Consider the following 26508-nt stretch of genomic DNA (forward strand, 5'->3'; position numbering starts at 1 on the left):
CTCCCTTTGAGAGCTTCTCTCAGGGTCCCACCCTGCAGTTCACGCTGCGCTGGACCGGAGACTCGTCCGACCGCTCCACGGCGCCGGTGGCCAAACCTCTGGCCACCCGCAACGCCGAGACCAACCAGGACCCCCGGCCCAGCGCCCTGAGGGCCGCGCCCACGCCGGGTGAGTCACGGGTCACAAACTATTGATTTCATCATCGGCGGTGTACCAGATGAGGCTGATTTCCCCCCCCCCCCCCCCCCTACATGCTCCAGCTGTTAAAGAATTGGTCAGCGCGGATGTGACGACCAGAAGAGAGCTCGTCTCAGCCGCGCCGCGCCAGAAGCTCCGCATCTTCTACCAGGTGGGTTCTTCTCTCCGTCTCTGTCTCCTCGGAGCTCAGGGAGAGTCGAGATAAATGCTCCCCGTGTTTCTGCGACTAAAACGAACCGTTATGGACCAACAAAACCAACAAAGAGGCAAGTATTCCTTTAGACTACAACGCGTGGCCGTTTATTTCCATCTAACACTCTCTCACCTTCACTTCCTGCTCCCTTTTTACCCCCCATGTCACCATGGTTACGCCCCTTCCTCTTGAAGGGCCCTGTGAATTCAGTCCTTTTAGTCCCCACAATAGCAACATGGTGGTATTTGAACTATACATTTGAACTGGTTATTCAAATACATTTAGTCATCATAATAAATGCATTTAATAGTAATAGAAAATGTAAGTGCAAATAACCTTTTAAGAGTAACTCAAATTAGCAAAAGTCTATGCAAGTGAGGAGCAGTTTGAGGATGTTCTTTTGTTTGAAGGGTTCTAAGTGGAGGTTAACTATTCAGAATGAACAATAATTTACTACACTGCATTTAACATGATGACGAGCTTCCTCCACGAGACGTCCTGTTCTCATCATGTGTGAACCTTACGATAAGTTAACAAGGTCAGCGTCGCTTTGCTAAACGTCCCCATGAGGAGGAGACGTGGTGCAGCGTCGTCCTGTTTGTTTCGCTGAGGAAATACTCTCCCACTTGATAAACTTCCTCTTGTCCTTGGTGCACATAGACGTGATAGCGCCCCCAGCACTTCCTGTAGTGTATTGCAACGCCGAATGAAAAAGGCCGGTAGCTCTGAATCTTTATATAATACGACGCGTGGACTATAAAAATATGTGTTTTACAGCGTTTTTCGTCATCGTTGCCACATTAGTTTCTGGGAGTTACCCAGATTATTTGATGGTGTCCGTCTCCCCCCCCCCATTCACCTCTCTGTTTTTCGGGCCAGTTTCAGTACAACAGCAACACGCAGCAGCAGACGGAGGCCAGAGACGACCTCCACTGTCCCTGGTGCACCCTCAACTGCAGGAAGCTCTACAGTCTGATCAAACACCTCAAGCTGTCCCACTCCCGCTTCCTCTTCACCTACGTGGTGAGACGACACGCTGCGACCCAAGCATCACGCCATCCTCTCCGTGTCCCTCATGCCTACAGTTTCATACTAATAATAGTATTCCAGATGTTGCTGCTGTCTGTCTAACCTCCTCCTGACCTCCTGACCTCTGGCAGCCCCACCCCAAAGGAGCGAAGATCGAGGTCTCCATCAACGAGTGCTACGACGGCTCGTACGCAGGAAACCCTCAGGACATCCACGGCCAGCCGGGCTTCGCCTTCAGCAGGAACGGGCCGGTCAAGAGGACGGCCGTCACCCACGTGGTGGTCTGCAGGTCCGTGAGCGTCCACGTCACTTTAGTGGGAGGAGCTAAGAGAAACGCACAGGCAGAATCCTAAAAGAGAACGATGGACTGCTCCTCTGATATCGAATGCATCGGGCCGGTTTCTAAAATAACTTGGAGGCCTTGTAGAGGTGTAGGACAACAGCTTCAGTGGCCCGTCCACGTGGTTCTTCATCACACATCACACCTTCCTCCTTTTAATACCTTCTTTATCTCTCCAGACCGAAGAGGACCAAGGCGAGTCTGTCCGAGTTCCTGGAGCCAGAGGACGGGGACCAGGAGCAGCCAATCATCAGCGGCCACAACCGCCTCTACTTCCACAGCGACAGCTGCGTCCCGCTGCGTCCTCAGGAGATGGAGATGGACAGCGAGGACGAGCGGGACCCCGACTGGCTCAAAGAGAAGACCGCCATGGTTAGTTTAGATAGTAACGGGGGGGGGGGGGGGGGCACTCTTTCCTCGGGGGCTAAAGCCAGACCGCTCTGCTCTCTCTCTGCAGCAAATCGAGGACTTCACCGACGTCAACGAGGGCGAGAAGGAGATCATGAAGCTGTGGAACCTCCACGTCATGAAGCACGGGTGTGTACGAGAATGAAGGACAATCGGGAGGCCGATGTTTGGATTTGTTCACTTTCAGATCAGCGGCAGGGGTGATGTGTGCAGATGATGATGATGATGATGATGATGATGATTCACGTTCGGCTGTAAAGGAACGTCACATGACTCCACCACTAAACTTAAGGACGATGTTGACTCGTCTCATTTAGACTTTAATATTCTCTTTAGAGGCGTTCACTGACCTGTTTAATATAGGACACCTGAACACTAACTTATCTTCCCCCCCCCCCCCCTGCAGCTTCATAGCGGACAACCAGATGAACGAGTCCTGCCTGCGGTTCGCCGATCACCACGGGGTCCACATCGTCAGGAACGACCTCTGCCGCAACTTCCTGCTGCACCTGATCAGCATGCACGACTTCAACCTGGTCACCACGCAGACCATCGACCAGGCCATGGCCCGCCTGCGCCTCCTGCAGAGCCAGCGCGCTCACAAGCAGAAGGAGGAGGAGGAAGATGAGGAGGAGGACGACTGGGAGACGGCTGTAGAGTCCCAACCAGACCTGGACCCGGATCTGGAGGATCCACTGCGTCAGGAGGAGAAGACCAACGGCTGTGTGCAGAACGGGAACCAGGAGGAGAAGATGGAAGAGCAGCAGGAGAGAGGAGAAGGAGGAGGAGGAGGAGGAGCTGCGACGGAAAGGACGACCGGCAAGCGGAGACCTTCCGGCTGCGACTCAGAGAGTGAAGATAAATGACAGACAGGTTCGTGCAGGGATTCAGGAGCCGTTTCATTATTCCATTACCGGGGGAGAAGAGTTGTAACCCGCCATCGCATCGTCTCCTCTACGAACCCACCGGGCTTAACAAAGACTGGACCGCCGAGGAAGCTCAACCGATCCGGATCAGTTGACGGGTCGAATTCTCTCTTCAGCCAACTGTAAATTTTACTCGTCGTCCTCAGTGTGAAGAACCATTCGGCTCCTGCTGCACCAAAGGCTTCTACTTTGTTACCGTCATGGGTCCAAGTGTCTCGTGGTCTCTGGGGGACTGATCTGGTCCGTGGACACAGGTTATGACTCGAGATGTACACGGGTCTCTGTGTCTGATGGTGTCCAGGATTCTCATCTGGTCTCCTGGACATCAGAGGTCTGATGATGTGTCTCGCTGTCCAGCTGGGTCCCGATGAGCTCACCTGGTCTCTGGGTGTCTGATTAAGGGCCTTGGACTCTTACTCGTTCTCTGGGCGTCTCACCTGGTTTCTAATCAGGTCTTCAGGTCTTTAACAAGGTCTCCAGGTCTCTGAGTCCAGAAGTCTGATATTCTCCATCTGTTCACGATATATAGATCTATACATATATAGATCTATAAACATGTAGATCTATATACACGTATCAATATCTCTGGATGAGACCGTCTCTCTGGTGCTAGATCTTTGTTTTTATTGCTGTTGTCTCTCAGCGACCTCCACTGCCAGCTCTCACACTCAAACACCACTTCTTGCTCCGCCTCCTTTTTCTAAAACCCACCAATCAAATCCAGGACTGCTTTTGTTAAGACAACAAACTTGTTTTTAGGTTGTTTTTTTTGGTGAAACTTTTGTAAATCTATTTCAGTCCTCACAAATATATGGCGTGTTTTTTGCGTAGTCAATCGACGGGATTATCGGTCCCCCTTTTGGGTTTTTAATCCTGAAGCCTTTTATTTCAGGTCATTATGACTCGAATCTTCTTTTTCGGGCTGGCGTCCCGCACAAAAGGCTGCCGAATAATTGATGAAAGAATAAAAATGGAATGAAATATCTGCAGCCACGCTCAGCGTTTGTTTTCTCCCCAGCTGGTGTGTCAGTGAACATGTGACTCTAAAACCAATACATTCGTTTTTGAATACGATTGTTCAGGAAGCCTGAACGCATCACGGGAGGTTTTTTGTAGTTTACACACCAAAGGAGATGACGTTTGCTGCAGATTTCTCTGCCCTTTGTTTCGTGTCTCCTGTGAACATTTTTTTCTTTTTTGGAAAAAAACAATAAAAACATCACTGCCTTGAAATGATCTCAAAGATTCAGTGAGAACGGAAGCAGAAGGTTCTGGGTGCTGATTTCAGGTCCGTCACAGAGGTTCTGTCTCTGCTCAAGAAGCTTTAGAAGTTTGTTCTGAGTGAACGAGGTGCTCTTTTTCTGTTAAAATGTATCTTTTTGTTGATTCGCACGAGACCAGCAGCATTTTGCACAAGATGAGAGGAGCCATGTCGAGAACACAAGAAGAACAACAGCTCGACCTTGTGAACTTTTAAGTTGAGTCCAAGTGCTTTTCTATTAAATGAACAATTTTGTACAAATGATTGAGCACGTGGTTTGTTTCCTCCGCTGTACACACAACACAGAGGGATAATTATCAGAGGATCGCACGATCGCATTCATGTAGGTATCCTTTATTCCTTTGTAAATACTATTATTAGCAATGTTTCGGGCACTTCAGTCAACCGGTCCCCTGGTACCGGGAACCTTTGTACCAGCCTCTTTAATTCACGACTCTTTAGAGCGACGGACCTTCCTCCCATCGCTTACTTTCTCAAAAGATACCGCAAACCTCTTCATTGAATCGTTGCAATAATAACAACGCAATAAGTATATATTACGTTAATAGATCATTTAGAATAAAATATCCATCGCGTTGCTTTGCCGAGAAGCAGGAAGTAAGCGCAGCTAACCAATCAGCTTCGTGGGAAACGTGACATGCGCAGTAGTGTCCGAAGAGCTTGTAAACATGGCGGACCCAAACAAGGAGGACACCGAATCGAAGCTGTACAACGAGATATTAACGTAAGTGAGTTTACAGAATACTTTATGCTTTTGACACAGTCAACGTTACCCCACAAAAACCGTTACGTTAACAATACGCAAACTGTAATTACTGGTTGGTTTGAGTCGTGTTCACGCGAACCTTACGTTAAAGTTACATCTTTAGAGGATCCGCATCGCTGTTCTCAGCTCCTGTCTTCGAGTGCGTAAACGCAACGCTGTGACGTCACAAGCACCGAATGCCCAACGTGACACAGTCGCAATGCTCGTTTGATTGAACAAACATTAAAACCATTCAAAGTGTGAATACACGAAAATGCATAACCACCAGATGACTTCCTGCTTGCTGTCATCAGCTGTCCTGATACTCTGAGGGAGTTTGACTTCATTCAAACGAGATCGACGACCGCATTGACTCTTAAGAAGATGTTGAAAATGTTTTTTCATCCAGATGTTTCAGTGTGTATATTAAAATACCCCACCTTCATCTCCTGATAAAAAACCCCCTGGTCTTTCTCTAAATTCCAGTCCGTCAGAGCTGTTTGCGGCCCGATCCAGGAGTCACAAGATCCCAGTCAGAGGTCAGAAGGACTTCTTCCCCGATGAGTCTGAGGAGCAGAGGCAGCGGCTGCAGCAGAGTCTGACGGAGCACTGGAGCCTGGTGTCGGAGGAGAGGGTGGAGAAGCTGTGAGTTGTCTCCCTGAAAAGACAAATGTGGCGCAAACAACCACCGCCTGACAAACCGCCTGCTTTTGTTTTTGACGTAGAGGAAACCTGGTGAAGGCCACGTGGATCCCAAGTGAGGTGATCGTCGAGCTTCAGTCTCCAGCCGTGAGTTCTGCATCGAGTGGAAGCAAAAAATATGACAATCATCTATTTTCAAATTTAGAAGTCGAGGATCGGATCAGATACACCCGGCTTTATGGTCTTTTCTCCTTTTCCCTTTAACCAAAGGGCAAGTTTTGGCAGACGATGGGCTTCTCCGCCAGGGGGAAGCAGCTGCTCCTCCCCGAGGAGGCTCTCTACCTGATGGAGTGTGTGAGTGGCACACACCTGCTCACACGGCCACCCTTTGTGTTCGTGTCCCCCGCTGACCCAGCTGTCCTGTGTCAAACAGGGGAACCTGCAGGTCTTCCACTTGGAGCTGCCGCTGTCCGTGCAGGACGGGTACGAGAGGTTCCTGTCCTCGAGCACAGTGAGCCTCCTGCAGTACCAGGTACACAAAACAAACCCCCCTCCCCCCGCGGGCCGACTGCACCCCCGAAGCCCTCCTAACTCCTCTCCTTTTGTGACCAAGGTGTTCGGGCATTTGAAGAGGCTCGGCTTCGTGGTCCACAGGTTTGATCCCAGGTAATCTTAAGCCCCCCCGAGTCGGACGGGATGAGGATTAAAGTCGCGTTTTGGAAGGACGATCTGTTGTAAACGTGGTGTATTTGTGGAGGCCAAACAATGCCGGGGGCCCCTTAGTGTTCCTTTATCATCGAAGGGGGGCTCGACAGAAGAGGTTTGCGAACCACTGCTTTAAATATTCAGCCCAGAGAGGAAGTACCAACAATCATCAGCAAAGAGACGGGAACCAAACGACGTTCACTCCACCCATCAGTTACCCAATTAGATGACTCAGCACTCAGCCATCCCGTCACACTGGATCTGTGGTATTTGACCAGTACATCAGTGTGTGTGTGTGTGTGTGTGTGTGTGTGTGTCTCTCTGCTTCCCACAGTTGTCAGCCGTCGTCGTACGAGAGGCAGCTCAACCTGCCGCGGTCACGTGACCGAGCGGCGAACCATCTGAAGAGAAAACGCAGCGACAGGTGAACGCGCTTCCTGCTCCTCCCCCTTTATTTATTTATTGAGGTTTTTTTTCTCTTGTGAAAGATGATTTTTCTTATTATTCATAATATCTGTTACTAAGGAAATGTCTAACTGGTGATATTTTGGATGAAGACGTCCTTCCCTCTTTCCCTCCTCGTAGTCCCGCAGAAGCACAATCGGGCAGGAAGGAGGAGGACAGAACTCCAGAGTCGCAGCCGGCTGCGTCTGACGACACTTCCGGCGCCCGGCCCGCCGCGGGAGGTTCAGAGGGCAGAGGCGGGACCTGGTGGCTGACGGATGTTCACGGGGGCCATTCGGGTCCCTCGCCGGCCTCTGGCTCCTCCCACTGGGACTTCAGCTCCATCCTTTTCCCCGATGTGGGCTCCAGGGAACACCTGGCCTCCCCGGACCCGTCCCTGCTGCCCGGGTCTCTGGCCGTGGGAGTTTGTGACGTCGCCCCCTGGAGGCGGAGGATAAACCTGAGGGAGGTGAAGACGTCCCTGAAGGAGCAGAGGAGGGAGAAGGGCAAGCAGCGGCGGGGCGTCAACGAGGACAGAGAGGTGCGTGGCGTACGTCCTTAAGCTGTGTTTGTAGGAAGGAGTCACATTGTGAGATCACTTCAAGGTCCGGCGGTGCAGAAACTGGACGGAGTATCGGGCGCTCCTGGCGAGGAGGCGGGGGCGGCGCTACAGACGACCAGAGCACCTGTGGAACAGAGACGTCACTCCTTTACACGACCCGGGACAACCGATCCCTACAGGTGACACCACGTGGACCTGAACTCCGCATTCTGACCTGCAGAGGTTCACGTCTCACTCCTGACTTTGTGTTCCAGTGGAGCTGCTGGACAAAATCAGTGTGATCAAATCCACGCGTTTACTGGAGGGAGCCTCCAGGTACTCGTGTCATCTCATAACGGCTTGTTATCGGAGTCACTCAAAGGCGTGAACTCTGAGTCACCCTTGGACCCGTTGATTTGCAAACATTTACACGCCCCCCCCCCCCCCCCCCCCCCCACCTCAGGTTGAAAGACTCTGGCGAGTGGAGGATCTGTTTCAATGTCTACCAACCCGACTCGGTGGCCGACTTCAGGAAGAGCGACCCGGGGAAACCGTACTCGCGCGTGTGCGTGTGCAGGTAGGCCCGTCGCACCAACCGTGTTGACTCAAGCTCGGCTTACGGGCGCCTCTCAGACCCCAAATCACATGGTCGACCATCCATCACGCCGCCCGCTTTTGTGTCACGCCAACCATCTGGTTCCTGCTGCACAAACACCACAGATGCCGCTTCACAATGTGACTCCCCCCCCCCCCCCCCCCTCCCCTCTCTCCCCTTCCCCCGTTTGTGTGCATCAGCTTCGGCGGCCCGGTGCCCGACCTGCGAGCCCTGAAGACGCTGGCGGCTCAGAGCGGAGACGTCTCGCTGGTCTTCGCCGTGGTGGACCACGGAGACATCTCCTTCTACACCTTCAAAGACTTCACGCTGCCCACCGACGTTTTCCCCTGAGGCCTCGCCGCCGCCGCCACACGGGTCCGCCGACCTCTGGGAGGGATCCGTTCGGGTTTCACGTTCTTCTTCGTCTCGGCTCGGGGGGCTTCTGTCGTGCGCCATTTTCTATCTTTGGGATTACTTTTACGAGCTACGCTTTAACATCCTTTACTTGAACAGTTTTTAAGCTTTGAAAGAAAAGCTGTTACTGAGATTCATGTCTTCTGGTGAGAAAGTAAACTTGTAGGTAAGCAGTTAATAAAGTTTTCCGCCATTTTGAGGTTCACGCTGCGTTTTCTTTGGAGCGGAGAAGCGTCCGGCCGCTTGGTGTAAGTTTCTGTAATTGTTTCCCTGAAAGAAGAGATCCATAATATTAATAACAGTAATAATATATTAAATCTAGGTACATTCATTTGGCAAAAGCTATCTATGTGGTTGCTATTTTTAGCCTAATTCACCGGCGCAACCTTTTTTTTGGCAAACGCAATGCTGACTTTTATTATTAAAACCACATTTAGCTCGAAAGGTGGGAAGTTACACTTTAGTTAAACGCCATTAAATCCGCTGGAATCTTTACATCAGGTTCATCAATAATTTTATTCTAACGTTGGTTAAAAACTGCCTGAATCAGGAAGCAGTGCTAGTTGCTTGTAGCATGCTAGCTAACAGCTTGTAGCTAGCAGCTAGCTACAAGCTGTTAGCTAGCATGCTACAAGCAACCAGCAGCTAGCTTCTAGAGGTCGGTTTAATATTTATAACTTTCTACACCTCTTCACAATCACATGGTCTCACTGGAGGTAACAGCAAGTGTTTTGTAAAAAGACACACGGTGACTTTATACGTTTTCCCGCTTTAATTTCATTTGGGAGCCGCAGCAACACGTTTATTCTTCGTGTCCCCAACACCCCAAAAGAATTCAGCTGAAATAACTGGAGAAGAAGTTTAAAGACTTCTTAGTACATGTTTTAGTTTTATTAAAGGACTATGTATCAGCACATCTCTCATTGTCGTTTGGGTGATTGTAGGATGTTTAAACAACAGCTTCCTCTTGTTTTTAGGAGGTAAAATGGGATTTTGTGGACTCACTCTGTTTTCATGCACACAGTTAATATTTATCTAACGTGATGGTTAATTGGTGTAAAACTACCTCTATAAAATAAATAAACTACCTTTTATCTCAGGGTTTCATTCATTTCTGTGAAAAGGAAGGCAATCAGTCATCTTCCAAACGGGATAAAGAGTCCGAAGCCTTTTGTTCAAACATGAATAGAAAATGTCAGATGTCACCTGGAAATGAATGAGCAGGTGAAATGTCCTAATTAAAAGCCTGGGTCCGCTGTTTGTTTTCTAACGTGAGCACACTGAAAGCCGCTGGTGTTGACTCTTCCCTTGGACCGTTCATTGGGTCCATTGTTGCCCGTCCACTCGGAGGCTTGAAAAGGGCTCGTCTGGAGGAGGAGACGCGCCGCCATGTCGCCTCTGACCACTCTGGCTCTTCTGGCTCTGACCGGTGGGTTTGTTGCTCTTGTTGTCAGGCGAGGTGTTCGCATGTCGCCTAAATGTCTCGTTCCCCCCCCTCCCCCCTTTCCTTCCCCTCAGGTGTCTGCAGCTGTGGGACCTTGGACTGCTCGTACCTGGAGCTCCTGACGTACCTGAACCTGACCACCACCAACAGCGCTCTGGTCAACATGCGGCCCGTGAAGAACTGGATGACGCCCACCTTGGTCCGGGTGGACATGTTGCTTTTTGGCATTTTAGAGGTGGTGAGTGTCTTCTGAGACTTTTCAGAGGACATGTCTTATTATAAGACCGGTCCCATTGAAAATCAATAGCAGGACCTACCTTTAGTTCATCTATATTATATTACATTAAATGTCATTTAGCTTTCATCCAAAGTGACTTACAGTGCATTATAACCTGTGCGTTACATTTTGCTTGGGGAACAATTAGGGGTCAGGTGTCTTGCTCAGGGACACATGGAGCAAACGGAAATCAAACCACCAGCCTGTGGCTCCCAGCGCATCACACTGCTCCATCACCCCTATTAAATAAATACAAGTTAAATCAGCTCCACCTGCAGAACATCCACTACTGTAATAATACTTCTGTAAGACGATTTTGAGGCTTTTTAACTGCATTTTAAATTTCCGTAATCCGTTAGAATATTAAAAGCAGAACGTTTTTTCTGCTTTATCTCAAAGAAAAGTTCTGCCTACATCGTTCATCATCATCTCAATGACGTCATCACAAGTCCAAAGATTTTTTCTTTTTTTCTTTTCCACAGAACGAGAAGACCCAAACGTTCACCAGTCACATCTGGATGAGCATGGTGAGAATGAGAAACATCTGTGATGCTTTGTCTGCAGATGTGAGGGTTTTAAATGAGTTTGTGTGTTTAAACACAGCTTTGGACCAATGAGTTCCTCACCTGGAATAAGTCGGACTTCTGTGGGATCGACAAGCTGATGGTTCCGAGGTCGACTCAGTGGATCCCAGACGTCGTCATCGCCGAGGAGTGAGAACTATGAGTGACATCGATGAGCTGAATTACAAATATTCTGTTATTTTTTTATCCCCCTCCTCTTAATGAGAGTGGAACATATAAAATGAATCAGATATATAACTAAGAAAGTAATGAAACATTAATAAGAATATGGTTTAAAATAGTATGAATAAAATGAAACGTCTTTCTTCTAGCGTCTCTGATTCCGGGACCATCCAGAGCGTCCCTGTGGTGTCTCTGTCTCCTGAAGGTTCTCAGGTGGCGGTCACACGCCAGCGTCTGACCGCCACCTGCCTGCTCGTCGTCACGCTTTTCCCCTTCGACCAGCAGCGCTGCAACTTCACCTTCACCTTCATCAACTCAGACGGTAAGTCACCCCACGTTAACCGCGTTAACCGCATTAACTGCATTAACTGCATTAACCGCATTAACTGCATTAACCGCATTAACTGCATTAACCGCATTAACTGTGTGAACCGCGTTAACCGCATTAACCGCATTAACCGCATTGCCTTGTTTTATATTTCGCACAGAAGCGAGTATCCAGCTGGGAAGCATCCACAATGAGACGGAGCTCAGCAAAACATCGGAGCACTTCATGGTGACGCAAGGAGAGTGGGACCTCAACAAGATGGAAATATTCCAGTACAGAAATAGGACGTCAGGATATCCAGACAGACTCGTTTACACCGTAAGGACATATTTTGGATGGAGATCTGTGGGAGTTTGTGTCCTCTGATCATTAATGAACATGTTGTTTTTTTCCAGGTCACCATCTCCAGGAGGCCGTTGCTCTACGTGGTCATTTTCATCCTCCCCTTGCTGCTGTTCGTCTGGCTGGATGTCGCCTCCTTCTTCATCAACGAAGCCCGGGGGGAGAAGCTGAGCTTCAAGGTGACGGTTCTCCTCTCCATCTCCGTCCTGCTGCTCATCCTGAAGGACATGATGCCCTCAACCGAGAACCGTCTGCCGATGATTGGTGAGACCGGTGAACTAAAGACGCATCAGAGTGGTTTATGACTTAAGGATTGTTGAAGGGAAAGCTCAGGATCATCTTTCCAACGTTGTTGTTGTTGTTGTTGTTGTGATACTATTTCTGGCCACCAGAGGACGCACAACGACCGTTTGATGTAAACACTTCCTGTGTGTAAGAAGTGTCGTGACGTCGCTCATAGTCCTACAGACTTGTGTTTTAAAGCATCGGATTTCACATTAGGCAACCAGTGAACAGGAAGTGACCATATTAGAACTGAGGAGAAGCCTGTCAATCAGCTTGTAGCCCCGCCCTAAAGCTGCTTTATGGTCTGTTTGACTCTAAATGGACCATCATTCACTAAATGAACATCAAGCTTGAAACTAGAGACTGAGACCATAAACTCATGTTTAGAATGTTTACTGAGGGAATAAATCTCTCTGAAAGCTTCTTCTTACATCCTAAACCGAGGGGAGGGCTTCCCTAATACGCAACGACGTCCCACTGACCACAGAAGTCTCCCCCCGTTGTCCTACAGCCATTTACTGCCTTGGGATCTTCTGCCTGGTGGGTTTCAGCGTGCTGGAGGCCATGCTGCTCAGCTTCCTGCACGACCTCGACGGTTACTGTAAGCCCCAAAGTCCCGATAACTCGCAGGAGGAGATTCAGCTGGACGAGGACTTTGGCCAAGGTACGCTTCTAATGCTTCTAATGCTTCTAATGCTTCTAATGTCGGGCTGAAGGAGATTGTCTTAAATCACGATGCAAAAATTCAACATCTTAGACTTCAGCAGTATCCCCAGAATGATGCTGCCTTTTTATTATTATTGTTTTAGAGTTTTAATATGAGGGATGTATAACTTATAACAGAGTTTTTTTTTTAACTATTTTTTAACTTGATGGAGAAAAAAAAATAGATTTGAATTTTTTTTACACCATTATCGGACAAAATATTGACCTTATAATAATAATGATGGATCAATAATGCTCTGATACGCCGGAACACGTTGATGCATCAGTGATCCGACATGAACTTTACTCCCTCTGCAGCCGAAGAGGCTCCAGACAAAGGTCCCGCCCCTCTGGATCAAGGCCGCGACCTGCTGAAACTCATCCTGGAGAAAGTGAGGACCGCTCGACAGGAAGTGGCAGAGCGGTGCAAAGAGGAGATGCGACCCGGTCGCTACAGAAGGCTGGCGGACATCATAGACAGAGTGTTCTTCTCCCTCTACCTTTTGACTGCTTCCGTTTTTCTCACGTACATGTACATAGTCTGGATTTCACACGTTTTTTAAAGGTGATTTGATGACGTGGGTTTGTTCTGCTCTTAAATCTTGATTGATGCTTTTTTTAAATGACAAAACGTATAGGTTTCTAACAGCTAATTGTTTAATTAACTGTCTTCTATCTCTCTTTATCAAAGTGTAAGAATCAAAATAAAAGGAATTATTAAGTGTTTTTGGTATTGAAGTTTTTTCTATTTTATGACATTGATAAACTAAGAGGGAAGGGACATGTAACAGAACACAAATCTACGTTTGTCAATGATTTATACATCCAATTAAAATTATTCCCAATTTTCTTTTTAGAAAGAATCTGCTTTTTTCTCTGATAAATCAATTGATGGATCATATTGATGGATCAGTAAATACAGATATAGGTGTGCGTGACATGTCATGTGATATGACGTATGGGGTTTAGTCGTTTTGGGAACCCAGGCTGCAAGGAGGGGCGGGTTTTTGTCAATTTAACAAAAGAAGAATTTAACCAAATGTTTGTGTGGCTCTGAACGAATCTCTTCCTCTACCCTCTAAAATGAGTTAGCAGTGGATAAATAACTTCATTGATTAACAAAACAAGCTTCCGCAATCTAATTTGACCTCGTGATTTGTTTCTCACGCCGGGAACAACTGAGCGAGCCGACCCACTAAAAGTGGCATCAAGCTAAATCCAACAGTAACGGTCACATTCATTTTGTCCTTCACAACAAAAGCTTCGACATAGAGAGGATTAGCGTACGAAGGAGAAGAACTTTACTCTGAAAGAAACCAGCGGAAAAGGCGTCTTTTATTAGCGTCAGCTTGATGTGTGTGTTTTGCGGGGAGCGGGTCAGCTGGTTTGGAGTTCACTGCTTCACTCATCCAAGTGTTAGAGACTCGGCAGCTGTGTTTTCCTCCAAACCGACAATCCCTCCGACGACTGGGCACCGGGTCGGCTCACGGTAGCCCCCCCCCCCCCCCCGGCGGCGCGCTCACTCAGCCCGCCAGCGATCCACATGACAGCCCTGAGCCTCCAGCTAGCGTTAGCATAGCAGCTAAACGAGCGAGACGCACTGGGAAGAAGTGAGTGTTTACTTTTGATTTCTGATTAGTGACACGCGGCCTCGCGCTCGTTGGTGCATCGAATGCAACGTTTAAATGTACGAGCCTTTGGTGTTTTTATCTGACGGCGAGTGTTTTCTCACCTACGCTGCTAGCTGGGTTGCTAGCGAGGAAATGCTAACGTTACACGTCGGTGGTCTGTGGAGGATTATTGTTCATAAACTACGTGCTGCAGGCAGAATCAGGACTATTGAAAAGTAGTCCTTACAATTGCTTTTATTACCGTTTGTTATCTTTTTCTTTCCATTCTCAATGTTTGTTATCACGTTTTGGACAACCAGTTTACGTAGTGCTGATGCTGCCAATAACGTGTCTTTGAGTCCTGAGGATGAGGATGATGATGATGAAGCTAACGTTGTCTTTCTTCAGGTGGCTTAAAGATGGCGGGAGGAATCACAGAGAGAGGGGAACCCTACTCCCCTTTTGTGAGTACCAGCTGCTGTTTATCTCTTTTTGTTGATGTTCGCATTACTTTTTGCTGATTTAATCTTTATCGTTCTTCTTCTTCTTCAGTTACTTCCAGTAATCCCTCGTTATGCTTTAAACGCTTTGCAAACTTCTCTCTGCCTCTGTTCATGTGTCTGAACGTGCGGCGAAGAAATAAAGAGGAAACTAAACTGCTTACGCGTCTCTTTGGGGACACTTTGTGGACTCCAGTCCTCTGATTGCCTCAGGCAGCTTTGAATCATGTGACCCCCCCCCCCCCCCCAAAGATAAGATGAGCAGTGATTCAGCTGCTGTGTGTGTCTCCTCCAGGTGGGGCTGGTCTACATGTTCAACCTGATCGTGGGAACAGGAGCTCTGACGATGCCCAAAGCCTTCGCCACGGCCGGCTGGGCGGTCAGCATCGCGCTCATCTCCTTTTTAGGCTTCATGAGGTCAGTTGGGTCGCGCCCTTTGACCTCAGCTCGCTATCAATGCATTTAAATGTCATGTTTAAAAGTTCTTGCCAGTTGTTTCCAGAAATTGAACATTTCACCCCCCCCTCTGGTCCTTCCGCCTCTCAGCTACATGACAACCACCTTCGTGATCGAGGCCATGGCGGCGGCCAACGCTCAGCTGCGCTGCAAGAGGAGGAAGCAGGAAGAGGTGCGGGAAGCTGTATTTAGCTGCGTTCTGCACGGCGACTCGAGGCCGTCTTAAAGGTTTCTGGTTCCGTCTTCCAGCTGTGGTCATTCGCTGAGAAGAGACTGCTTCCTCATCTCCACATATGAGTGGTCTGAGCTAAAGCTGCATCCTCTGGTGTCGGCTCCGTAGAAGTCTACGAGAACATGGCAGATGTTTATGGTCTCTAGTTTCATGGACCATGATGTTCATTTAAGATCAAACGGACCATAAAGCAGATTCATTTAAATCAGGTAATGATTAAAAATCTGAAATGATGATTTACTCTTTACTTCTGCACGCCAAACTTTTTACTTCTTTGTTTTGTAGCTTTTAACCATTTTTTAAAAACTATTTTATCTTTAAATCTTGAAGAGAGTCCCGGCTCTCCTGCAACAGGAAGCAGTATTTCTGCCCATTCGGGGGCGGTTTTATCGCCCCGTCGTCCTCCTTCACAAACCCCCCCCCCACCGTCCATCTCTTTGACATCAGGCCTGACGGAGTTATGACCCCCCCACAAACGCTGGGCCTTGATTCATCCGTTCATTCTGCCTCCCACCTAATGGAAATAAGGTTTACTGCTGAATGCCTTTTTAAAATCATTTTATTATTTCTACCTGCTTGAGAGCGCACACACACACACACACACACACCCACACACCCTATGAGGGAGGATAATTGTCCTGTAGAAGTGAATGTGAGGCCACTTTAGTGAAAATGAGGCCAAGTGGAGGAAAATAAAAAGTAGGATTCTTGTGGGATGAAATATTTGCTCTTAGCTGTTTGATGTGAGCGCCCCCTGCCGGAGATTTAAGGGAACTGCAGCCAGATTGAATCAATTTAGCTTTTATTTCCCCTTAAAGTAAATCTTTAAAGTCAATATAAGAAACGTTTAGGACAAAAACACAGAGGCTGCTTTTTGGATTACACCATCGGACAGTTGCTCCACCTGACGTTGCGTGTCCCCTGAAGCCAGCGGTCATGTGATCGTTACATTCCCGTCTCTGGTTCATTTCCACTGGTTTTGTCCCCGCAGGTCGAGGACAGCGACTCCAGCTCGGAGGACTCTGGCGATGACGCGGTGGTCCGAGGCCGACCGGAACCAGAGACCAAGCCCATCTTGTCTCACCGGGAGAGTCGTGAGTTTCCTGTGATCATTAATAGAATAAATATATATATATATATATATATAATTCTATTATCAGAGAGCTGTCCTCCTTGTTTCCACAGAGAGGTCGGGGGGTCAGGTGGACCACTTTGAGATCGTGGAGCGGGTGGAGATGGGTCAAATGGCCTCCATGTTCTTCAACAAAGGTGATCTTCTGGTGGCCTCAGGCTCGTTGTTCAATTAACATTTTGATGTCTCGTCTTCCCATGAAGGAAAAGGTTGTAATTGGATGTAATTATAAATGGACAAATTGCCTTTGGTGGTAATTACCTGTTCAAGGCTCTTATTAATGTCCCTACTGGGATTGGAAGGGGGGGGGGGGTGACAAGTTGCCTCCTGGAGGATTTGGGCCCTAACGACCCCCCCCCCGACCCCCCCATCGAACCTCGGGCTTCCTCTCTTTTGTCTTTAATTGGCCAGTCTGATCAAAGTGACTCAACAGGAACAGAAGGTCAAAGTTCTCCTGTTTGGCCACAAGGTGGAGCACTCGCTACACTTAGCCCCCACCCGCCCCCACCCCCACCCACGTTAAGGCACACTCTTAAAGCTGCAGCGTGTGGCTCGACTCGGAAAAAAAGAAATGACCTCTGCCTCTCGACCGGTAATAAGGAGATGAGTTTCTGCTCTTCATCCTCCTACTCTTCATCCTCCTCATCCTCCTCTACTCTAAACACAGCTGATGAGGACACAACTATCAAAGCAAAGCTAGATAAATATATATTTATAAATAATTGATATAAGATAATTGTCAGCAGCAGTTTTCTATTCAAACATTGTAAAAAAAAAAGCAAAGAATAATATAATAAACCTGCTATAAGAAGCATGAGCGCGTTTGAATACTTTCACATAAATGTCAAAAGTTTAAATCCGGAGATTAATGGACTCGATCATTTCCCATCAGCCACTGCTTCAAGCGCTTCTGGTGCTGCAGGAGAAGCACTTAAAGTTCACCCAAAGGACAGCAGATGAATTTGGATTTGTTTCCTTTGTAATAATCTCTGGTAGAAAGGTGTATTTTCCCCTTGTATGGGTTTTATTAACTGAAGTTCCACAGTGAGGCTGTTATTGCTCCTCCAGTAGGAGCCTTCAGGAGGTCCGAGCCGGTTCCCCATGATTCAGAAGACCTGTCCCTGTGTGATGTTCACCCATAAGCTCTGTGGAGATGTTCTCCTCTGATCCCCGTGCCGCTTCGTGTCTTCCAGTCGGCGTCAACATGTTCTACATCTGCATCATCGTGTACCTGTACGGGGACATGGCCATCTACGCCGCCGCCGTGCCCATCTCCCTGATGGAGGTGGCCTGGTAAGACCTCCTCCTGCCGCTCTGTCTTTGTCCGCGCGTGTCCTTCCTCTGGCCGCCGTCCCCAGGCGTCTCCGTCCCCGTCTCTGTTGCCAGTGAGAACAATGACGTCCACGTCAGGTTCTGAAGTCTCAGCTCCAGACTCGGGCTGCTTTTCACTTCTTCCTTTGTCCTGATGAGATGATTGTGTTGGTATTGAACGTCTCATGGAGTGGGGACGAGTGTCCGTGGGGACGAGTGTCCGTGGGGACGCTGCTGGGACGTCATCAGGACACTTTGTCACTAGTTTGTTTTTTCCCCCTCTGTCCAGTGGAAACCACTCCTGCAGCGCCGGAAGTGTGAAGTACAACGACACCGACCCGTGCTGGGGCTCCGTGACCCGGAAGGACGCCTACCGGGTGTTTCTGGTGAGTCCCCCCCCCCCCCCGTAGAGGACCGCTCGTGTCTTTGGTTGCGCCGCCTTTCTGTCGGATGCGGATCTGAGCCGCCCCCCCCCCCGGAGTGTGCGTCCTTGAAGCCTTGAGCCAGTCAAACCCTGATGGCTTTAACTGGGCTCGGCGACAGTGATCGATGTGCCCACCTCCTCCTCTGTAATGTTCTCCTCTCAGGCCTCAAATAATCAGCCCCCCCCCCCCACCTCCTTAATGCGATGAGCCTCCCTGGGAGCAAATTGAAACAACGCTGATATGAAACAACGCTCAGTTTGTTTGCTCGTGCAGTTTTGCAGATTTACAGCTGACCTCTGACCCCCGCCCTTCATCCCTCCCGTCCCGTCCTCGTGGAGTAACTCTTGTCTTCTAACTGTTGACTCCCTTTATTTAGCTTTCCTCCCGTGGCTCCTTTTCTTCTGCTCGGGCTTTTCTTTAAATAAGTGACAGGCCTCCATGAAACATTCAGCGCGTCCCACGCGGCCCCCGGGACGCCGCGCCACCAGTCTAAATTATTGACCTGCCCCCCCCCCAGCATGCACCTGGGATCCATTGGCATTCATGGCGAAGCAGTGGCCGCATTCGCGCGCCGACAGAGTTACGAAGAAGAAGAAGAAGAAAGTAAGCGATAAAGTTCAAAGAGTAAGAAGCAAAGTGGAGTTTCTGACCTTTTTTTCGTGTCCTGATGTTTGAAAAAAGAAAAATGAAGCAAATCAACTGGAAAACGAGTCGTATTTTCAGCCGATGGAGGCAAGCGTTCAAAATGAAGAACAGCCCTGTTTCTTTTATTACATAAATGTCAAGAAAATATAAATGTAAAACCCGACAACGTCTGGCAACATTTAGAAACTGGACATAAAGGTCAGAAACGCGCGCACACACACACACACACACAGACACACACCGTCCCGTTTCAGCACGAAACTCCACTTTCTTACTTTGTTTGAAAATGTGTTAATTGGTTTTTAAGATGAATCCCTTCTTAAAGGGGCGGTACCGTCCCTCCGGGTCGATTTAAAGTCCCCGGGTTCCGTTCGCTTGGCGTTCCCGCGGCGTGAGGGGAGCGATGGGACGTCTCCATGCAGATGGCCTCCTGCCATCTTTCTACTGAGCAGCAACAAGCTGGACCAGTGAAGAGTTCAGCCTTCATGACTTAGAAAAACCCAACCTGCAGCGATGTTTCACCTCCTGTTGAAGGACACGCGTAGCATGAAGCAGATCTAGATCTATATAGATCTATTATCTGTGGTGTAGCTCCTCAGCGAGATCTTGTGTCCTGTTTGGAACCCTCTGAGCCTGATGGTGTCCCTCTGCTCGATGTCCCTCTCCTTCCTTCCCCTCATTAGGAGTCCTGCCTTTAATCACGTCTCCGGGGCAACGCACTGCGCCTAATTAACGGCGTTGGATGTGTTTCCAATGAGATGAAAGAGCTCGTCCAGAGATGTTCTTAATTCACTTCATTCTCTCTTCTTTCCACTTTGATATTCTGATTGAAGGTATTAAACGGCGTTGTTGTTGGATCCTTCGTGGCGGTTCTTTAACGGTGAGACAGGAAGTCGCCCTGAATAAATAAATAAATGACTTTCTGTTAAGAGAGAAATTAAACAAAGTCAACTCGAGATGTGCAAACATGCCCCCCCCCCCCCCCGTCTCAGCTCAGTGAATCAGCTCACATGTTATTTCTATCATGTGTGTGTGTCCCGTCCCGTCCCCCCCCATTCCATTCATCACCCCTGTCACAGCCGCTAAGTGGATCGCCCCGTAGTGTCTGGGGGGGGAGGGGGGGGTTCTGAGTGTCTTTTTTTTGTTTTTTGCATCATTAAGATGAAATATCGTCCGGGGGCCCGAGTGATCCGTCTTATTTGGTGCCCCCCCCCCCCCCCCCCCCGTGCATGGAGACACGTGGTTCATCAGTCATAATCAGAATGCTCGAGGAATGTGAATCATCTCTTAATTCCACTCAGACTTTTTAATCCGCACGTCGCAGGTTGAAGCGAAATGATGCTCGAGTTATTGGATCAGTCTGAGAAGACGAGTAGAAACCGCCAATCAGCGAGAGGCCTCACAAAGTACCAGTCTGCCAGAAGGGAGACGCGTCGAGCTGCACGCCGTCCGGGCGCCAATCTGTCCGAATGAGGCTTAACTGAGAGACAAATGGCGGGGGACGCTGGGAACGAAGGGATTGGGATTAATGTGGGGGGGGGGGGGGGGGGATTATCAGTGTCCAGGCTGGACCACCGCATGGACCCAGCAGGACACTTATGACCCCCCCCCAGCGTGACCTCTGCTCGACCTCGTGGACTTTCACCATTAACAGTCTTTGTAAAAGTCGTCCTCAGCTGGTGGACATCTGCGTCGATTAATCACTTAAGCGTGTGGACGATCGGGGGGATGGAAACTGTGATGGTGGACGCCCCCCCCCCCCCCTGACCCCGGCTCACATATGTGGCGATTAAAGCGTCGGGTGACTCGACGCTCGCATGCCGATGAAAGGCCTCTGAGTGATTGACAGCTGCGGCGTCGCCTGGTCCCAAATGATGACTCCGGCTGCCGGTTGGCCCCGCCCCTTTTGGCTCTGACATCGCCATGCGGGTCCGAACTCTGCAGGAGGCTCTCGTTAAATGAGGGAGAGAAGAAAAGAATCGAGGGGCGTCCTCGCCGATAGATTCACATCCTGCTTTTGTTCGTGGAGGCGACGGTTTGGAAGGAGATGAAATGAAGAAATGCATCGAGTGTCGTTCGGGCCGCTGACGTCTTCATTGTCCCTTCAAGTTGTTCTTGAAGGGACTGTGTTTAAAATGTGGGGGAGGGACCTAGAGACCTGGCAATCACTGTGGTGGTCTGGTTCTGATGAGAGGTCTACGCCCCCAGCGCCCTGATGGTTTCACCTGGTTTAGACCATTAACTGAGGGTTCTACTCGTGCTTCAGGGTCAATGTTCTTGAAGTTTGTTCCTTCATCCCGTTTTATCTTTTAATTCATAATTAGCAGCAGCCAATTATTGATGTTTTCTTCCAGCGTGAAGCTTCACAGACCTAAAGGCCGTCTCTACGTCCCCAGTCCACACGTGGTCACTTCCTGTTCACTGGTTTAACAAATTCCCGCAATGGGCCCAACACATTTTTAGGATCAAACCCCCCCCCCCCCCCCCCCCCCCCCCCCCCCGGAGGAAGCTGCCTGCGTACCTGTTGCCATGGAACCCGGGGAGAAACCCTCGGATGAAGAGTGGCAGCCCGGAGATCACATGCCACTCACAGTGTCAGGCGATGAAGACGAGGAGGAGGAGGGGGGGGGCACTGATGGAATGGGAGCTACAGTAGGCGAGTCCGTCTGATTGCACCTCGATAAAGAAAAGGATCTGAGAGGCAATCACGCCGAGGATTTGAGGGTTTCTTCTTTTTTTCGGCTGGATCGATGCGGCGGTTTATCTCTCCACCAATCAGAGGCCGGCTGATGGGACTTTTTTTTTTTGACAGGCGGCGTCTCAGAACCCCGGGGGGGGGGGACGTAGTGGCCGTGTGGTCACAGCTCATCTGTACACACCTATTCATAAAGGCCTAATGAACCGATAACCAACACGTCGTTCTTATCAATAAGAAGTGTTCATAACGATGGTTTTAGTGGGATTGTTGAGGAAAGCAGGGCTGCTGCTCTGGAATGAATGAATGAATAATGCAGCGTTCCTTTGATGTGTCTCCTCCTGCAGAGCGTCTTCACTCTTCTCCTCGGTCCGTTCACCTTCTTCAACGCCCAGAAGACCAAGTACCTGCAGATCCTCACCTCCCTGATGCGCTGGATCGGTGAGAACTTTCCTCACGACAAAAACACAACGTGATATTCACACAAAATACAAGTAAAGTCAATAAATCACATCGAAAAGATGATAAAGATAAAGTTCCCAATCAATAATAGGAACACTGGTGCCGAATAGAGACCAAAGGAGAAAAGTAGTATTGTTAAAAAGTTAAACTGCAGTATAATACAAATAATGATATTGAATTGAAATGTAACGCTGCACGTGATTTAAAAGGCTGGAAGCGACAGATTCTTTTCTTTCTTTCGGTTCTCTGCCTCGACGTATATTTCCATTTCCCCCCCCCCCCCACGTCGGGTCCGCCTGTCATGGTTCTGGGTGCTGCTCCGTGTCTTTGTCTCTCGGTCCTCGGGGCCCTGACGGAGCGTCCCGGGCTTGATTGGACCGTCACTCACAGCCCTGCTGTTAAAATCACAGCCCCCCCCCCCCCCCCCCCCTCACTTAAACACACACAGACCCAGCAAATATCATCTGAGAGATTTAAAACAATTACCAGTAAACGTCCTTGCGACTGGAGACGGTTTCCTTGACGACGGCCGTGAAGTCAATTAGTCTCTAATTGGAAAAAAAAACGTTGCGCTGTTGACCTTTCACCTTCCAGGAGGAGGAAGAGATGATGATGATGATGATGAGGAACTATCAATAAAACCCTTTGTGGGAAAAAGGGAAGAGAGGAGGAGGAAGGACAGACATGAGGACGCAGTCGTCCTCTGATGCCTTTGAGCTGTGGATTCTTTGTGGTTTTTGGACCGAGATGAAACGTTGAGTCTTTTGTTCTGAGAGCGACGAGGATGTAAAACAATGTTCTGCTTTATTAGCCCCCCCCCCAGGCTTTGATGTTGGTTGATTTACTGCGTGTTTTGAATACAAATCTCCCAAATAAACCCCTTTAATTACTAATCCCCCCCCCCCCAATCAACGTAGGTTTAATTCCTTGTTGTCATGAAACCGTCTTTTCTCTCTGATCCAAACAATGGACGCTTCTTACAGCTCGTCTTCTAGAACACTCTGAGCTTTAAGTGGGGGGGGGGGGGGGATTCTGCTGCTCCACCTGTCTCCGACCCCCTCCCCCAGGAGGTGACGGAGGGGCAGCAGGTTGAGGCACCCTCGCTCAGTAGGTGCTAACGTGGCCGAGGTGAGAAATCAGGGAGCGATCATGTGACCTCATGACGATGCTTCATATTTCACGTCTTCATGCTTTCATTGGAGGAGTCACTTCCTGTTTCCTACGAGAGACGAAGGAATCCTTCTGCCCCCAATTAGCTTGAAAGGTAAAGAATAGAAGTTCTGCTAAAAGGGGCCGAAGCGACCCGCAACATCTGGAGTCATTTGATGATTCAAACATGGTCGTCTTCGTCCTGATCCAAACTGCTGCATCGTGGTTTCAGAGGTCACTAAATAACGCTGGATGGAAGGTCACCCTCTGCACACCTTAGAATGCCCCCACAGGAGCATTAGCTGATTGCAACCCCCTCCCCCCAGTGTGTGGAAGCTATAGAATCATCTTATCATCGAAATGTCCCCGCCCCCCCCTCCAGTGATGAAAGCTGAGGAGCCGGCCGGCAGGGCTGTGACTCTGGTCTCATGGGGGCTCATTATGGGGGGGGGGGCTTTCATTTGGGGCCTGATGTTTGCGGGACAAACGGTTGGAGGACGGTTGTAGTGGGGTGGACAGGAAGTGAGGACGGCGTACCTGTCAATCACTGTGTAGCCCCGCCCCACCTTCCTCCTTCAAAGCCCATTGGTGCCATAATGTGGACGAATCGCTTCCACAGGAAAGAATGAAGACAAAATGGTTCAATTCAAACGGAGATTTATGGAAAAACAAAGGACGCGTCGTCCAGCCGACGAGTCTTTATTGATGAAGACGAGCTGGTTTGTGTGCAATAGAACGTCTGACATTGGCTGAAGGTCGGGGGGGGCGGGGTCACGTGGCGTTTGTTCTCTCATCCACCGACTGAAAGTTCCACGATCACTGACGTTATTTACATTGGATTTGAATTGTCACAGCATTGGGAGGGGGGGGGGGTTATTAACCACAGAATATAGTGGCCAAGGTCACCACAACAAAAACAATTCCAGCAAGTCAACATTAATCTTTCTCCTCCTTTCTTTGTTCTGCTCTTTTATTCCTTTATCTCTCTGTATAATAATACTGTGTTTTATTACAGGATGTTTTAGTGCTTTAAATCACATCCTACCTTTCACAATAAGAAGTTTCCCTTTGAGATTAAACCGAATCAACAAAATGTTTCTGCATTTAACAACAAAAACACATTGAAAAAGTGTTTTTTCTGAAAACGTTTGACCTTGTAGATTAAATTGTGATTCAGTTTATTGATCTTTGCATTTTATTTGTTCATTTTTCTTACCTCCCATAAAGCCGCCTCATCGATATGATTGATGGGGGGGGACTCTGCAGAGAGTTTGTTCTTAACCCGCTTTGTTCCTAACCCCCCTCCTCTTGTCCCCCCCAGCCTTCACCATGATGATCGTCCTGGCTCTCCTCCGCATCGGCAAAGGCGCCGGCGAGGGCCGCCCGCCGGTGGCCTCGCTCTCCGGCGTGCCCAACCTGTTCGGGGTGTGCGTGTACTCCTTCATGTGCCAGCACTCGCTGCCCTCCCTGGTGACCCCCATCTCGGAGAAGCGGCGGGTGGGGGCGCTGGTGCTGGCGGACTACGTCCTGATCCTGGGCTTCTACGTGCTGCTGTCCTTCACCGCCATCTTCTGCTTCGACAGCTCGCTGCTGCACGACATGTACACGCTCAACTTCACCGACAACTGCCACGTGCTGGACGTGCCGGCGCTGCGCTACTTCCTGGGCCTCTTCCCGGTCTTCACCATCAGCACCAACTTCCCCATCATCGCCGTCACGCTGCGCAACAACTGGAAGACCCTGTTCCACCGGGACGGGGGCACGTACCCCTGGGTGGTGGACCGGGTGGCCTTCCCGCTCATCACCCTGGTGCCCCCCATCGTGGTGGCCTTCTGCACCCACAACCTGGAGTCCCTGGTGGGCATCACGGGGTCCTACGCCGGCACGGGGATCCAGTACGTGGTGCCGGCCTGCCTGGTGCTCTGCTCGCGGCGCCACCTGCAGCCCGCCGCCGCCGCCAACAAGCACCGCTCGCCCTTTGGCCACGCCTTCTGGGTGTGGTTCGTGTTGGTGTGGGCCGCCTCGTGCCTCATCTTCGTCACGGCCAACATCATCCTGACCGACGTCCAGAAATAGGAGATCCGAGGACTGTCAAAGGGACCAATGAGTGAACGACCCGTTGGACACAATGTGACCTTTAAATGGTTAATTATCTAATTCGTCCAAAGGGACCAAATGTCGACACCGGAACACTATTTATATTAACAGGACGCTTTGAAGGATTTGCACAAAAACAACTTTTTACGAACGGTAAACTTGACAGGAATTCGTAGAGAGCGTAACGCCATCTGGCATGTTGGACTTTTTCAAACCACGACCTACTTCTTAAAGGGCCAGTGCCGCCTAATGGAGGGAGTGCTGATATTTAGTGCGTTTTCTTTTGTGTATAATCTCCTGATTTCAGATCAGTGGAGTGGGCGCCATGTTTCTACAGGAGCCCTGAGGGGTCAAAGTTGACCTAAATGTTTGTTAGACATTGGTTTCTATTTTATACAGAAGCCTTTTTATCAAAAGGGAAAAGAAAGATGCAAACTGGTCACAGTAATCTCCCTTTTGTCGTGTATGAAAAGGGAATTTAAACTGAGAAAGTCACTATTTTAGATTGAGGGCCTTGTTGGTTGTGGGCGGGGCTACCGTCCGTGTGGGCGGGGTCACTGTCAGTGTGGGCAGGGTCACTGTCTGTGCATGCAGAGGTCCATAAAAGTTAATTATAACGCCTCATTTCCATGCACACTTTGTGCCATTGAGAATATAGACGATAATGATTTAATCTGAGTGAATTATTACTTTGTGAAAATCTGCCTCTGAGGACCTCTGAGTCGTGCATTGCACCTTTTTTAATTTTATTCATTTTTCCAGTCAAACATCTGCATGTGAAACATTTTAAATGACAATCAGTTTTTGTCTTTATCTTTTTCGTTTTAACGTTTACAATTTTTGACTGTTTACAATAATTTGTCCTTATGATTTGATCCTTTATTTTGATATTTACAGCTTTAATGGATGCTCTGTTTGATTTCTATTATTCACAAAGGAAATAAAAGGCTCTTATTTGCCTGCAGACGCCTCGACGCTGAACAATCCGAGTCCTTCTGGTTTCGACATTAGTGAACTCACCTTTTATAGTTTGACTCAAAGAAAAGTCAAACTTTAGGTCAATGGGAAATGAAAAAGTCCTATTTGTCAAAAAGAAAAGTCATTGTCACATTGACAAAAACGAATGCCGACAGTGAAGCGATTTAATCCAAAAAGCGTCTGTTTGACAAAGGAGATTCTGTCCTTGCTTTGGTTTTATTTAAGTA

The 26508-nt window shown here is 48.9% G+C and overlaps 4 protein-coding genes across 4 annotated transcripts in view; all 4 read left to right on the top strand.

Moving 5' to 3' along the window:
• Positions 1 to 4287, top strand: part of LOC119220196 (polycomb protein suz12-B-like) — a 10419-nt gene extending 6132 nt beyond the window's left edge. Inside the window, exons 10-16 of the mRNA XM_037475987.2 lie at positions 1 to 168; positions 261 to 349; positions 1271 to 1414; positions 1552 to 1709; positions 1940 to 2132; positions 2218 to 2297; positions 2575 to 4287. The exon at positions 1 to 168 is cut by the window's left edge and continues 7 nt beyond it. Coding sequence (XP_037331884.2) covers positions 1 to 168; positions 261 to 349; positions 1271 to 1414; positions 1552 to 1709; positions 1940 to 2132; positions 2218 to 2297; positions 2575 to 3034 — 1292 coding nt within the window. The 3' untranslated portion in view covers positions 3035 to 4287. The remainder of the gene's footprint in view (positions 169 to 260; positions 350 to 1270; positions 1415 to 1551; positions 1710 to 1939; positions 2133 to 2217; positions 2298 to 2574) is intronic.
• A 685-nt stretch (positions 4288 to 4972) lies between these two features.
• On the top strand, positions 4973 to 8665 carry tsen54 (TSEN54 tRNA splicing endonuclease subunit). Its single transcript, XM_037475988.2, has 12 exons — positions 4973 to 5100; positions 5608 to 5766; positions 5847 to 5910; positions 6034 to 6117; positions 6197 to 6295; positions 6377 to 6429; positions 6803 to 6892; positions 7054 to 7453; positions 7518 to 7653; positions 7729 to 7789; positions 7917 to 8030; positions 8249 to 8665. The coding sequence occupies exons 1-12, from the start codon at positions 5045 to 5047 to the stop codon at positions 8397 to 8399; spliced, it is 1467 nt and encodes a 488-aa protein (XP_037331885.2). The 5' UTR covers positions 4973 to 5044; the 3' UTR covers positions 8400 to 8665.
• A 549-nt stretch (positions 8666 to 9214) lies between these two features.
• Positions 9215 to 13315, top strand: LOC119220198 (5-hydroxytryptamine receptor 3A-like). The gene is made up of 9 exons (XM_037475989.2): positions 9215 to 9891; positions 9981 to 10144; positions 10666 to 10710; positions 10787 to 10896; positions 11079 to 11251; positions 11418 to 11575; positions 11653 to 11863; positions 12396 to 12548; positions 12908 to 13315. Exons 1-9 carry the CDS (start codon positions 9852 to 9854, stop codon positions 13150 to 13152), a joined length of 1299 nt encoding a protein of 432 aa, XP_037331886.2. The 5' UTR covers positions 9215 to 9851; the 3' UTR covers positions 13153 to 13315.
• Positions 13316 to 13917: 602 nt separating this feature from the next.
• Positions 13918 to 26277, top strand: tmem104 (transmembrane protein 104). The gene is made up of 10 exons (XM_037477013.2): positions 13918 to 14199; positions 14608 to 14663; positions 14995 to 15116; positions 15246 to 15327; positions 16379 to 16481; positions 16573 to 16656; positions 17713 to 17812; positions 18120 to 18216; positions 21943 to 22036; positions 24528 to 26277. Exons 2-10 carry the CDS (start codon positions 14619 to 14621, stop codon positions 25280 to 25282), a joined length of 1482 nt encoding a protein of 493 aa, XP_037332910.2. The 5' UTR covers positions 13918 to 14199; positions 14608 to 14618; the 3' UTR covers positions 25283 to 26277.
• The last annotated feature ends 231 nt before the right edge of the window (positions 26278 to 26508 follow it).

Source organism: Pungitius pungitius, chromosome 12 (genome assembly GCF_949316345.1).
Source record: "Pungitius pungitius chromosome 12, fPunPun2.1, whole genome shotgun sequence".
Lineage (NCBI taxonomy): Eukaryota > Metazoa > Chordata > Actinopteri > Perciformes > Gasterosteidae > Pungitius > Pungitius pungitius.

Coding starts and splice junctions, on each gene's coding strand:
- tsen54 (XM_037475988.2), top strand. CDS start 5,045: ATGGCGGACCCAAACAAGGAGGACACCGAATCGAAGCTGTACAACGAG. Junction 5,101..5,607: donor CTGTACAACGAGATATTAAC/GTAAGTGAGTTT, acceptor TCTAAATTCCAG/TCCGTCAGAGCTGTTTGCGG. Junction 6,296..6,376: donor TGAGCCTCCTGCAGTACCAG/GTACACAAAACA, acceptor TTTGTGACCAAG/GTGTTCGGGCATTTGAAGAG.
- LOC119220198 (XM_037475989.2), top strand. CDS start 9,852: ATGTCGCCTCTGACCACTCTGGCTCTTCTGGCTCTGACCG. Junction 9,892..9,980: donor GGCTCTTCTGGCTCTGACCG/GTGGGTTTGTTG, acceptor CCTTCCCCTCAG/GTGTCTGCAGCTGTGGGACC. Junction 12,549..12,907: donor GGACGAGGACTTTGGCCAAG/GTACGCTTCTAA, acceptor CTCCCTCTGCAG/CCGAAGAGGCTCCAGACAAA.
- tmem104 (XM_037477013.2), top strand. CDS start 14,619: ATGGCGGGAGGAATCACAGAGAGAGGGGAACCCTACTCCCCTTTT. Junction 17,813..18,119: donor TCCCTGATGGAGGTGGCCTG/GTAAGACCTCCT, acceptor CCCTCTGTCCAG/TGGAAACCACTCCTGCAGCG. Junction 18,217..21,942: donor ACGCCTACCGGGTGTTTCTG/GTGAGTCCCCCC, acceptor CTCCTCCTGCAG/AGCGTCTTCACTCTTCTCCT.